Here is a 13,537-nt window from a genome sequence, read left to right on the forward strand (position 1 = left end):
TACTTTGGTATACATTTGAAATTTCCCATGATAAAACATTTTTAAAATCAGGGGCACACCTGGGTGGCTCAGTGGTTGAGCGTCCACCTTTGGCTCAGGTCGTGATCCCAGGTTCCTGGGATGGAGTCCCACATCAGGCTCCCTGCAAGGAGCCTGCTTCTCTCTCTGCCTATGTCTCTGCCTCTCTCTGTGTGTCTCTCGTGAATAAATAAAATCTTTTAAAAAAAGCATCAGAGATACAAAGATTTGTATCAAAGATATTAATTTTTGATCACAAACCTGCACAAATGGCATAAAAAGTGCTATCCTGGGATGGTTAAACAGAACACACTGCATCCAAACAGTGGAATAGTATGCAGCCATTAAAAATTCCAGGATGCTTTAATGCCATGGAAAAATGCTTACGCTGTAATGCAAAGCAAATAAGTAGGAAACAAAATTGCATGTGCAGTATTTAATTATGTTAAATAAACAGGGCATACAAGGAAGACAATATAAAAATACACTAACATGTTTCTTATACAGTGAGACTAGGGGTGATTTCTATTCCTGATATTGTCCTTTATTTTCTTAGTTTTACAATAAGCATCTTTTACTTTTATAAACAGGCACCCAAATTGCCTTTGTTGGGGTATATACCAACTTGGGAGTTTGAGCTATACTCAACTCCAAGGACTCCCATATATTAGCTGTGCAACATTGAATAAATTAACATCTGGGTCCCAGACTCCTCACCTATAAAACTGGCATAATGCCAACCTATTTTTCAAGCCACCACTTACTGGGTATTTACTATGCATTAGGCACTATGCCCTGTGGGTCTTCCTTTATATATAATCCCAACGCTATTCATACATGATTATTTCAGTCCTCACAACAAGCTCTAGAGCTGATTAGCGTATTTCCCTCTCAGAGCTCTGCATACCGCAGCTCAGGAAAGTTAGGGGTTCCTCTAGCTAATAAGCAGTATGGTCGGGATTCAGACATAGGTCTGTCCATTTCTGAAAGCCCAGTTCTCAGCCTCCAGCCTGGGCTGCTTAGTTAGTTTCATTGGAGCACTGAGGCAGTAACACAGGTGTGGTGCCACACACAGCGTCTGGTTCTAAGCACAGAGATGCTCTACTCCTTCTGGATTCCCTTTTCTATGACCCCAGCATAATGGTAAATTGTGGCAAAACCAGTGCACTCTCAAAAAAAAAAAAAAAGTGTCTCTGCCTTAAAAGAAGGGATGACAGGACCTATAGGGACAGACCAGATTGGGGCTGGAAGACTGCCTCATCCAGTGGGGTGGCAGGGACCCTGCGCCCAAGTTCCAGGGGAGTTCTGTTAGTGATTTCTTCAGCTCTACGCATGGGTTTGCAGCCCAGAATTCAGTACAGAGTCATCCCTACTTTCCACCTACCCCTCCCATCCTTTCTCCCTAAAGAACAGGGCACAGGTCTCACCTAGCCTATAGATTGCTTTTCTTTTATTGTCCACCCCACCCCACCCCCCCCCACCCCCCCACCCCCGGCAGAAAACACAGGCCTGAATACCTCAGCAGGAGCAATGTGATGGAGCTCGGCCTGCTCCAGAATCCCTTCTGGATTCATCTCAAATGTCTCTTTCCCTAGGCAGCCAGCCTAAGTTAGTTTTCATCCCTACTCCCTATTTCTACCCTCAGACTAACTACACTAGAGTTGCTTGTTAGTCATGTCTGTTTCACTAGGAAGCTCCATGAGGGTGAGACTGTACCTCTAGCGCCTGCAGTGTGCCTGGTACACAGTAAAGTATGTAAATGTTTGCTAAAGGGAGGGAGGAACGAAAGGAGGGAGGACTTCCCCACCCTCAGTCTTAGCCCAAGTAGACCCACAGCTGCCTTGTTCTGTGCAAAGCACTTTGAAGATGTGGTCCCTGCCCCAGAGACTTAACATACATTTCTCCGATTTTGAGAAAATAAATAAAAATAAATTTCAAGGGACGTTGCTGTTTATTCTGAACCTCACTCTCTTTATTTTGCTAAAATACTCAAAATAGAGTTCCGGAGTCTGAGGGAGGTTCCCAAGTGTACGGAATCCTGGGAGGAGTTACAGGGCTCAGAGGTCTAACATCTAGTGTTCTAATCCTACCTTTGCCATCTCTGTTGTGTGACTCTAGTGAGTGGCTTTCCCCTCTGGGCCTCAGTTCTCTTTGTACAATGATGGAGGGGATCAGACTTTGTAGGAAAATGAAAGCAATTGAGTACATCTGACTACTGATCGTGGCATGTGTACTTGGACAGTGTCTTCCCTCCTGAATGCTGAGGAGCGGGATGGATGCAGCATCTCACCCATAAGCTGAGAGGCAGGGAAGACAGTATGTGCCTGCTTCTGTCTGTAAACAATGAGGCCCAGGGTGTGCTGCCCCTCTTGGGAATGGCTGGAAGGGTGGTGGGCTGGAGGGGCCTTGGTACAATAGAGGCCCCCCAATATGTCTCTGTGTCTTAGCTTCTAGGTTTGCAAATGCTCCGAAGCCCCAAAGTCTTCATGTCACTACCAAGCATGACCCCCCACCCCCTACCCCCATTCCCCCTTGAAAAACAATACACCCCTCTTGCCACCCCTTTCCCTTCGAGGGACAACCCAGGGAGAAATAGTTGCTGGGCGGTGGAAGGTAGTGAGGTCTAGGCTTCCTGCAGATCCCCATTTCAAGCTTCCTCAGAAAGTGCAAGTAAGGGAACCTCCTGGTCCCTCTGCAGCAGTTACCCAGGGAGGACAGTGGACTTGGTGGACACAGGCATCCATGCCCAAAGGTTTCCTGGCTTCAATCCAAGCAGCTGGCAGGTCCATCCTTCTCCCTGGAACCCTGCAAACACCACTTCCGGCCCTCCTGCCTCTGCTTTGGCTCTTCCTGCTTGGATTTCTATGCCCATGCCAGCCCTCCCCTGTGCAGAGCTTAGCTTTCTCTCTCCCTTACAACCCTTATTCATTCTCACTCTCCCTATCTATTTCTTTCCCCCTCTTCCTCCTCCTCCCCAGCTTCTCTCCAGCTTGCCAACCCTCAGCAGGCCCAGAATGGGTCTTTCCCCCTCCCTCCTCCAGCAGCATCTCCCCCTCCTTAGCTCTCACCCCTGCACCTCTTTCTTTGTATTCCTTTCGCCCTCTCCCGGTCTTGCCTGCATCTCTCCTCCCCCGCCTGGCTTCGGCCTCCCCCAGCCTCCCCATCCTCAGCTCAGTCTCCTCCCTCTGGCTCTGCTCCCCTCCCCTCTCCCCCCACCCCCACCCTCGGTCTCACCCCACTCCCTGCTGGCATCCCAGAGTTTCTTTCCACCCTGGGGGTCTCTGCGCCTCTCATTCTCCTCTCTACCTGCCTCCTCCCTCTCCTTAGGTTTAGCGGGCACCCATCTTTTCCAGCCTGGGCACCCTCCCCTCCCAACTGCTAACATCGCCACTGTGTCTTTTTCCTCTCCTCCTCTCCCCACCCTCTCCTCTTCTCTCTTCTCCCTGCCCCTTTAAATCTGCCTGGCCCAGCCTCCCCCGTGATGCTGGGATGGAGCAAACATTGATTTGTGCTGGGATGGAATCGGAATTTTGATTTTTTTCCTCTCCCAACCATAAGAAGGAAAAAAATAATAAAAGACACCCCCTTTTGATAGCCCCCTCTCCCCATCCAGTTCCCAGCTCCTCTTCCCTATCTCCATCCAAGGCAGATTTTTCCCCCTCCACTATTCTCATTCCCTCCCCACTACCTCGCCCCTCACCCCCACCGCCTGCTCCTCCAGCTGGGGAGAGAGGGGACTCTCTCTTGCGGCTCCCCCACCTTCGCTCTCTGGGTAGGAGCAGTCTCTCCGGAAGGGGAGGGGGCTTTGGCTTGTCGGGACGAGGTGGGAGTGGAGGTATCCTGCCATGGATGCTGTGCCTGGGAGGCAGCCTGAGCCCCAGCCCACATGGTGAGTAACCTGCCCCCTCCCTTCCGCCTGTCTGCCCATCCCCACCCTCGCCTTTTCCCTGCGGAGCCTCCTCCATCGCCATCCTTTCCCCCACCAAACCCACTGCCCACCTTGCTCCGATCCTCCCCTACATTTTCAACCCCCGTCCCTTGCCTGGGAAGCCACGGAACAGGGGCAGAAGGCTTCTGACAGCAGCCAGAGGAGCGGGTGGCCTACGACTCTGCCCAGCCCCCTCTTAGGGACCACCACCACCACCCCCCCACCTCGCCAGCTACTGCCATCTACGCTCGACTTTTGGGGGTTCTAGGCTGGAGAAGGGGGACTACCGCTGGGGGTTGGGGCCCCAGGTCCTGGGAGGGGCCCTCTACAGGGAGGGAGGGGTGGGGGAGCCCCCATGCCTCCAAAGCTTAGGAGCTGCTAGAAGACGCTGTCGAAGGGTGGGGGGTTGGGGGGCGGTGCTGATGCCCCAGAGCCACTGGGCCAGGGAGCGGCGGGCAAAGAGGAGGGGCCTCGCTCGCCACTTCCCCCCTCTTTCTCCGCAGCCACTCAGGATGAGGGTCCGGCCCTGCCTGCCCGCGCTGGGGCCCCCCCGCCCGGCCCCGGTCTAACTGCCCCCGCCCCCAGGCCTCGCCCGGCTTGCAGGCCCCCAGCCGGCTCTCCAGCCCCAGGATGCGCTGAGCCGCCGGGGGGCTGAGGCCGCGCCAACTACATGCATGTCCCCCGGGGGCAAGTTCGACTTTGACGACGGGGGCTGCTACGTGGGGGGCTGGGAGGCGGGGCGGGCACATGGCTACGGCGTGTGCACCGGGCCCGGCGCCCAGGGCGAGTACAGCGGCTGCTGGGCGCACGGCTTCGAGTCACTGGGCGTCTTCACGGGGCCCGGCGGACACAGCTACCAGGGCCACTGGCAGCAGGGCAAGCGCGAAGGGCTGGGCGTGGAGCGCAAGAGCCGCTGGACGTACCGCGGCGAGTGGCTGGGCGGGCTGAAGGGGCGCAGCGGCGTGTGGGAGAGCGTGTCGGGCCTGCGCTACGCCGGGCTCTGGAAGGACGGCTTCCAGGACGGCTACGGCACCGAGACCTACTCCGACGGAGGTGCGGGGCCCGGCCCACTAGTGTCTGTCTGCTCGTCCGCCTGTCCTGCGTCCGCCTTCCCCACCATCTGCCTCCTGCCCCGGCGTTCTCCCGCCCGCCCTCCCAGCCATATGCGCCCCCCACCCCCGCGCGCATCGTGACGCCCTCTCCTCCCTCCGCACACGCCTGCCTCAGCGGTCTGGCCCTTGCCTGCTTCTCCCTCCCTCCCCCGGGGCTGCAGTCGGCTTGCCCTCACCCCCTCCCTGTCTGCCCGACCCTCGCCCGCCCCCACCTGCCTGTCCCACACCTGCCCTCTCCCTAACACCTCCGCTCTGCCTGTCCTCTCACAGTCCTGTCTGCCTGTCACATGACTATCTTAAGCACCCGTCAAGCCTGCCCCTCACGCGCTCTGGACTATGCCCTCCACACACCCCCGGCCTGCCTGCCCCTCCCCCTTGCCCTTACCTACCTGCACGCCCCAAATCCGGGGATCTCCTGCTGTCCGTCTTCACTATGCTCTTGCACACCCTCTGACCCAGCCTGGCCCGTCCCGGCTCCTCGTGCTTGTCCTCGATCTCCACGCGGACTGTCCCCACCTCTCCCTCCCGACACGTAGGCCTCCAGGGGCGCTGGGGGCCTGGGGTGCAGGAAGCAGCGGCTCCTGACCCTTTCTCCCCGTCCTACCCCGCCCGCAGGCACCTACCAGGGCCAGTGGCAGGCCGGGAAGCGCCACGGCTACGGGGTGCGCCAGAGTGTGCCCTACCATCAGGCGGCGCTGCTGCGCTCGCCCCGCCGCACCTCCCTGGACTCGGGCCACAGCGACCCCCCGACACCGCCCCCGCCCCTGCCCCTGCCGGGCGACGAGGGAGGCAGCCCGGCCTCGGGCTCCCGGGGCGGCTTCGTGCTGGCCGGGCCGGGGGACGCCGACGGCGCGTCCTCCCGAAAGCGCACCCCCGCGGCCGGCGGGTTTTTCCGCCGCTCGCTGCTGCTCAGCGGGCTCCGGGCGGGCGGGCGCCGCAGCTCCCTGGGCAGCAAGCGGGGCTCCCTGCGCAGCGAGGTGAGCAGCGAGGTGGGCAGCACAGGACCCCCGGGCTCCGAGGCCAGCGGGCCCCCGGCCCCGGCTCCGCCCGCCCTCATCGAGGGCTCTGCCACTGAGGTGTACGCGGGCGAATGGCGCGCCGACCGGCGCAGCGGCTTCGGCGTGAGCCAGCGCTCCAACGGGCTGCGCTACGAGGGCGAGTGGCTGGGCAACCGGCGGCACGGCTACGGACGCACCACCCGCCCGGACGGCTCCCGCGAGGAGGGCAAGTACAAGCGCAACCGGCTGGTGCACGGGGGCCGCGTGCGCAGCCTCCTGCCTCTGGCCCTTCGCCGGGGCAAAGTCAAGGAGAAGGTGGACAGGGCTGTCGAAGGCGCCCGTCGAGCCGTGAGCGCTGCCCGCCAGCGCCAGGAGATCGCCGCTGCCAGGTGGGCATCCGCTGCAGAGGCCAGAGCTGGGCTAAGTGGAGAAGGTACCCTGGGGACAGTTGGGGGCGGGGCGGGGAGGTAATGCCCTTTGAAAGGAGGGCCAGGACCCAAGGCCTAGGGCCTGGTGGGGGAAGAGCCGGCCTAGGGCCAAGCAGTTGTAGCCCTGGGTGTTTGGAGTGTTTATATCTGAGGCCACAGGTGGATGTGGGTGTAGCTGTGGGTGGCTGGGTATTTGAGGGAAGCCGTGTTAGACTATAAGTGTGTCTTAGTGTCTTTTGTGGGGATGTGTGTCATTGTTGTGTGTGGGAGTAGCAAGGAGTGCTGGCTTGTGCATGCTCAGAAACCTCTTGGAACTCAGACATGTCCTCAGTGTTCCTCCTGCAGCTGGAAGCAGCAGCCCTGGGCAGAGGGACAGGGAATGTGCATTCCTAGCCACATCCTGGCCTGCCCACAGACTGATGTTATTTCAGCTTTGGGCTTTGGGGAGATCTAGTTTGTACAGCTGACCTAGCCACATGAAAGATAGTTCCTCTCAGCTTTGCCTCCTCTGCCTCCCTTTACCCAACTGATAAAGATTTGAGGGGAAGAGCCTTGCCTATAAATGAAATTTTCTCTCCCTAAATCAGATTACATGATTATCTTATTATCCATGCGTTATCTTATTATCTAAAGCAGCACTGTGCAGTAGGAATATAATGTAAGCCAGATATTTGATTTTAAAATCTTCTAGTAGCCCTGTGAAAAAAATAAAAAGTAACAGATAAATGATATTATTACATTTTTTAAAAGTAAGTTCTAGGCCTAACATGGGGCTTGAACTCAAGGAACCCCGAGATCAAGAGTCATATGCTCCACTGAGTGAGCTAGCCAGGTGCCCCATAAATAGTATATTTTCATTTAAACCGATATATCCAAAATGTGATCATTTCAACCTATAATCAACATAAAATTACTAATGAGGGACTTTACATTCCCTTTTTTTTTTTTTTTTTTTACTAAGTGTCTTGAAATCTAGTATATATTTATGTTTATAGCACATCATTTCAAATCAGACTAGTCACATTCTAAGTACTGGATTAGATAGCACAGACCTAAAGGAAGCCATTTGTAATGAGGTTCACAGGCCTCTGAATTATACAACTCAGAAGTGTGAATTTTTATGTATTGGATATTCTTTAAAGGGGAGGGTATGGTTGAAGGATTTGTTTAAATTTGAGCCTGTTTCAAAGGATCAGAGGCCAAGATATGTCCAAATATGCTCCAGTGAGTGTGTATAAGGGGTGCCCAAAATGTGTATGTAGAAACAGGTCATACCCAAAGTAGATGCCTGACCCAGAGATGTCTATCTGTAGCTACATCTCAGTGTCTAGCCGTTAGAGTCCAGGGCCTTAAGCCAGGGAAGGGGGAGGGCAGGGCACCCAGGGAGCACTTTAGCCTAGATGAGAAACAGGCATGGACAGGAAAAACTGATCTCTGTAGCTGAAAGATCTGTCAGTGGGAGGAGGCTGGTTGGTCTCCCCAGCAACAGGCCTGGCAAATCTGATTGGTTGCCAGCTGCCATGGAAACAGCAGAGCCTCAGCAGCAGGTGCCTCTGCCAGGTAGCCTGAGCCTGGCCTGAAGACTGGATCTACTGAATAGGACTTGCTCATCTACACCCTCCAAACAAAAACACAGCCCCTTGTCAGTGTTAAAGCTTTTCGGCCTGCCGACAGAACTCCATGCAACCCGAGACTGTGATCATCCTCCCCTGCCCTAAACCCTGAGACCAGCTTAGTTTCAGGGCAGGGTTAGTCATATAGAATCTGACAGCCAAAAGAGAGAAGAACAGGGTTATCTGAGGTCTCTCCAAACAGGTTCTAAAAGTCCTTGACCCAGCAGGTTTGAAGGGAAGAAGCTGGCCATATCTCCTGAGGGACATAGAAAGGGGGTAGGCTTAAGACTACAGTGAACCCCACCACCCTTCTTCCTACCCTGGCACCCAGACTGCCTTCCCAAGCCAGATAAAACAAACCCGGGGCCAGCAGCAGAGGCTTGATCCATTTAAGCCCAAGTATGTCTGATTACCTCTACTTCTGCCCCTTTGTACCCCACCTTCAGTCAGGATTACAGAACTCACTGAATGATCACGGGGCATCTGCAGTTAACAGAGGGTGGAAAGGAAGGGAAACTGAGGAAGCATCTGACACCAAAGGGAGAACTGGGAAACCACCATGGGGAAAGACTGCCCATACCCAGGAAGCAGGGCACAAGGGGAGGGACACGTGGCAGGGAAGATAACTAAGAGCTTATTCAGAAGGTATAATCGTGATGGTGAGAAATGCATGGTGGCTGGGAGAGGGAGTAGGAAGAGCAAAAGGTGGGGACCTATGCTTACCCCAATTCCAGAGCTCAGAAAGGATACGATGGATCAGGGAGGCAGGGGCAGTGACCTAGGGATGAGCACAGTATGGTAATAGAAGCAGCTAAAGAAAAGCAGCCTGTGAAATTGCCACATTAGGAAATCTGCAGAGGGGGATCCCTGGGTGGCTCAGTGGTTTGGTGCCTGCCTTTGGCCCAGGTCGTGATCCTGGTGTCCCAGGGATCAGGATCACGCCCTACGTCAGGCTCCCTGCATGGAGCCTGCTTCTTCCTCTGCCTGTGTCTCTGCCTCTCTCTCCCTCTCTCTCTCTCTCATGAATAAATAAATAAAATCTTAAAAAAAAAAAAAAAAAGGAAATCTGCAGGGGAGAGGAAGGGTTACATTAGGAGGGTTAGCAGTGCTAAGGGAAAAGGAGGTGAAGGCTCTAGCCATGGGGAGCAGGTGGCCCAGAACAAGGGGCAGGGAGAGGGAAGCTGCTGGGATGAACCAAGCATGTGCAACCATCTGTGGTTGTACTAAAGGTGCAATATCCGAGGTGTACTAAGAGCATAAGGTCTCAGATGTCCCTGGGAAGGGAGCAGGATGGGACTGGTATAACAGGGTTGAAGGCGGCTGGTGGTGTGGCTGGAAGAAGGGAAGTGTTACTATAGGACATGATGGTGGCAGGTGTGAGAGGAATAGGAGAGTGTGATGAGAGCAGGCACAGACTCCAGGTCTAGGAGTGGGAACCAGAGGCCAGCCGCCCTGGCTGGCAAGGGAGGGGGGCAGCTGGCAGTGTGTGAGCAAGACTGAGGACTCCAGAGGTGAACTCAGATCCAGAGACCATGATGTGATGGGGACACAGGCCAGGGGGCGGGAGCATCTGAGCAGACCTGCTAAGTCGCTGTCCCTGGAACCCGACAGGGCGGCAGATGCCCTCCTAAAGGCAGTGGCAGCCAGCAGTGTCGCTGAGAAGGCTGTGGAGGCAGCTCGAATGGCCAAACTGATAGCCCAGGACCTGCAACCCATGTTAGAGGCCCCAGGTGAGGCGTGGGCAGCCCCGGGGAGCTGGAGGGGCTCAAGTGTGGGGAAAGGGAAGGAAGTCCCTGCAGAGGACTGGGGTGGGAAAAGCCAAGGTATGAAGCTCTAAGGGGATGAGGGTGGGGGCCACACCCAGTTGTTTGGGGAGTAGAACTGGGAATTTATAAAACAGGGTAATAAGGACTAGGGGTCTGCGGTCTGGTTCCAAGAGGCTAGGGTGGCAACATCCTGGGAGGTGCCCAGACAGGATAAAACTCTAGTTTTTGCTGCCCCAGGCCAGTTAGGCCCCTCTGATTCTTAGGTATCCCTGCCACAGGCCGCAGACCCAGGCAGGACTCAGAAGGTTCTGACACAGAGCCCTTGGATGAGGACAGCCCTGGGGTATACGAGAATGGACTGACCCCCTCAGAGGGCTCCCCTGAACTGCCCAGCAGTCCTGCCTCCTCCCGCCAACCCTGGCGACCCCCTGCCCGCCGGAGCCCACTGCCTCCTGGAGGGGACCGGGGTCCCTTCTCCAGCCCCAAAGCTTGGCCTGAGGAGTGGGGGGGACCCAGTGAACAGGCAGAGGAACTAGCTGGCTATGAGGCTGAGGACGAGGCTGGGATGCAGGGGCCAGGGCCCAGAGACGGTTCCCCACTCCTCGGAGGCTGCAGCGACAGCTCTGGAAGTCTTCGAGAGGAGGAAGGGGAGGACGAAGAGCCCTTGCCCCAGCTGAGAGCCCCAGGGGGCTCGGAGCCTGAGCCCATGGCCACACCGGTCCTGAAGGGCCCATCCTTGAGGGGTCCTGAGGCCAGGTGCCTGACGGAAGAGGTTGAGGAGCCTGCTGCAACTGAGAGGCCCGCCCAGCCGGTGAGCTGCCCTCCGTCCCCGCGTTGTGGCCCCTTTCCACCTCAAAGCCTTGCCTCTCATCCTGTCCAGACCTCTCTCTGATTCCTTCAGGGGCTCTGATTTGGACTCAGCTTCCTTTCTGCCTGCCCATTCTTGGACTATATCCCACCTAAAAAAAAAAAAAAAAAAGGAACTTGTGAGCTGCAAGCAGCCTTAGGAACCATCTCCAGCTCCCTCATTTGACAGATGGGGGAACTGAGGCCCAGAGCACTTATAGTAATTTGCCCAAGGTTACCAGTAAGGAACGGTAGAGCCAAAACATCTTTCTCTGTTCTCCTTCCATATCATTTCCAGCTCCTGGCTTCCTACTCCACCCCCACCCCCACCTCCACACTTTCTCTCTTTGGTGCCCAGAAATAAAAAAGGAAAAGCTTGTTCCCTCCCTACCCTGGCTCTCCCTCCCTCTCCTGGGAAGAAGGGAAATGGGAAAGGAGGCAGAAAACTGGGAGGGGTGGAGTTTCCCAGAACCCTCTACTCTGATTGGACGCCAGGCCTCCTCCGGTTTCCTAGCAACCACATCCTCACCCCTTCATCCCTCTCTGCTTTACCGCAGTAAGAGGGCTGCTGCCAACGTCTGCTACTAAGGCCAGGCACCTTCTGCCTGGGCCACGTGACTTACCAGTGAGATGGGAGTTGTGGGGGGGGGGGGGTTGGAAGGGCTGTTCCTGACTGAGGGAGCCAGAGGGAAGGAGGGGCCCTGCCTGGGAGGAGACAGGTGTTTTTGCGATCCAGAACAAAGGTTGGAGATGCCCCTGGCTCTGACCTTACCCTCAGTTTGCCGCTTCTGCCAGGGCAGAAGGTGGGACCTGTCGCTGGACATAGTTGTCAGGGGCTGAGACCGCCTTTCTCCCTATCTCTCTAGGGAGCTGCCAACCCGCTGGTGGTGGGAGCCGTGGCCCTCCTGGACCTCAGCCTGGCGTTCCTGTTCTCCCAGCTCCTCACCTGAGGCTCCTGCCCAGCCAAGTTCTGGCTTTGGTTGCTGCCTCTTCACTTCTTTGACCTGCCTTTTTCTCCTTTCCTCCTCCTGGTTGTTTTTTCTCCTTTCTTTCTCTTCTCCCTTCCCTTTCTTCCTTGTCCCCCTTTAATTTTGTCTTTTGCTTTTTCTTTCCAGCTCTCCTTTCAGACTCTCTCATTTACTCTGGATCTGTCTCTGTCTTCCTAACTCCCTCCCCACCCCACCCCCACCTCTCTCTCTAGATTGTTTACATATGAAGGGCTTTTCTTGCTCAGAGTTGCTCTCTTCTCTGAGACACACAAATCTAAGTCAGACCATTGCCCCATGTCTTCCCCGCCTTTTCTTTAGACCTGAACTTTGATGAGGGTGGGGGTTTGGGGTCCTGAGGAGTCTTCTGGAAGCTGAGTAGAAAGGAAGAAGAAAACAGAGAAGGGATGACTGTATACCGGGCAAGGCATTGGCTGAGCTGCTGTGGCTCCCTGACCCAAGGGGCCTGGTGTCCCTGTGTGGCCCTAGTGAAAGAGGCAGAGGAGGAGCGGCCTCCATCTCTGACCTTGGAGGAGCCTATCTCACCTCCAAGCACTGAGCTAGGTTCTTGCCTAACTCCATCCTTCCCTGAAGGAGATAAGGGAGATGAAAAGTAGAATGACTCCCTAGGATCTCCCTCTTCCTTTCCTCAACGGCCAGCCCCTCGTCCGACCCCCTGGGGTGGCATGCCTTGTCAAGAGCAATGTGTAAAGGAAAGAAAATGTCCAATGCTGTCACGTCTACCCATTGACCTCTCCCACCCTCCTCTGTCCCCCTAATAGTTTATTTGATTGGTCTGGACTCACTTGTGGCCTTTGATTAGATTTCTAAGGGGCCTGAAGAAGACATTTCTACTGCAGAGGGTTAAAGGCACTTGAGCTAGGACCCCACTCCCCAGCTCTGGCAGTTGTGGTGTGGGGGTGGGGGGGAGGCATTTCCAGGGAACACAACCAGCCTAGATAACAGGAACTCACAGAGCAGCAGAAGCTGTAACGAGTTTAGTAGTTTCTAAGTGGGTTATATCCCTTCCCCCTCACATCAGAATCTTGTGAAATGGGAAAACAACAGAAAGAGGGATCAAAGGAAGCCAATCTCTCACACACTTTCCAGGCAGGGCAGAGGTGGGAGTCAAACCAGGGTGAGAGGTGGGTGGAGAGCCCTGTTTGAGGTTGTGGCTGATCCCTGTTAATAGCTTTCCCCTGGGGGCAGGAAGCCCTAGGAAGAGGGGGACCCCTCTGTAGGGTCCCCAGGGGATCTTTCCTCCCTCCCCTGCATGAGGCAGATGCGAGCTGCCTGCCAACCCCCTCCCTCAAGGAATGGCCTTGCCTGGGAATGCCCACCACATATACCCTCTTCTTTTTTTCTAGTCAAACTCTGTTTACTCCTTGGCCTGCCTCCCTTCCTTCCCTCTAAACCTTTACTTCTGATTTCTATTTCATGGAATTTGGGATTGAAGTTAAACTACAACAGTGCCGCCAACACCAAGTCTTGCAGGAAAAAAAAATACAAAGAAATTTAACAAAAAAATATATTAATAAAAAAGTTCAAAAAAGGGGGGGGATTGTCATCTCCTTTGGGGTGCGATGGCTTCAAATCCAAACTCTCTGAGGGCCTCTGGGTGGTGAGTGTACAAAGAGGCCTCTTGGGGAACCCCAGGCCGGCTACGCAGCCTTGCCGCCAGAAGAGCTCTTTGCCCTCAACTCCGAAGCCTGAAGACTGAGGTCAGAGGATTCTAGACCGCTCTGCGGGGCGGCCCGGGGGGGCGGGGTCCCGTGACGGGCGGGGGGGGCGGAGAGAGGGAAGGACCAGACGAGGCACCAACCCCCGCCCGGCCGCGCACCA

At 55.6% G+C, this 13,537-nt stretch overlaps 2 protein-coding genes across 3 annotated transcripts in view; one reads left to right on the forward strand and one right to left on the reverse strand.

Moving 5' to 3' along the window:
• LOC121493112 (dehydrogenase/reductase SDR family member 2, mitochondrial-like) overlaps positions 1-5,539 on the reverse strand; it is a 46,143-nt gene extending 40,604 nt beyond the window's left edge. The window contains exon 1 of the mRNA XM_041758726.1: positions 5,448-5,539. The gene's annotated coding sequence lies outside the window, so the exon portion shown is untranslated. The remainder of the gene's footprint in view (positions 1-5,447) is intronic.
• JPH4 (junctophilin 4) lies at positions 3,288-13,527 on the forward strand. Of its 2 annotated transcripts, none has more exons than XM_041758723.1 (6): positions 3,288-3,907; positions 4,450-4,999; positions 5,674-6,445; positions 9,709-9,827; positions 10,127-10,674; positions 11,576-13,527. In XM_041758723.1, exons 2-6 carry the CDS (start codon positions 4,621-4,623, stop codon positions 11,657-11,659), a joined length of 1,902 nt encoding a protein of 633 aa, XP_041614657.1. In that variant the 5' UTR covers positions 3,288-3,907; positions 4,450-4,620; the 3' UTR covers positions 11,660-13,527. The 2 variants fall into 2 exon arrangements, with proteins under 2 accessions (XP_041614657.1, XP_041614658.1); XM_041758724.1 differs by having other exon boundaries at positions 3,290-3,907; positions 10,142-10,674.
• Positions 13,528-13,537: the final 10 nt, after the last annotated feature.

This window comes from Vulpes lagopus, chromosome 6 (assembly GCF_018345385.1).
Source record: "Vulpes lagopus strain Blue_001 chromosome 6, ASM1834538v1, whole genome shotgun sequence".
NCBI lineage: Eukaryota > Metazoa > Chordata > Mammalia > Carnivora > Canidae > Vulpes > Vulpes lagopus.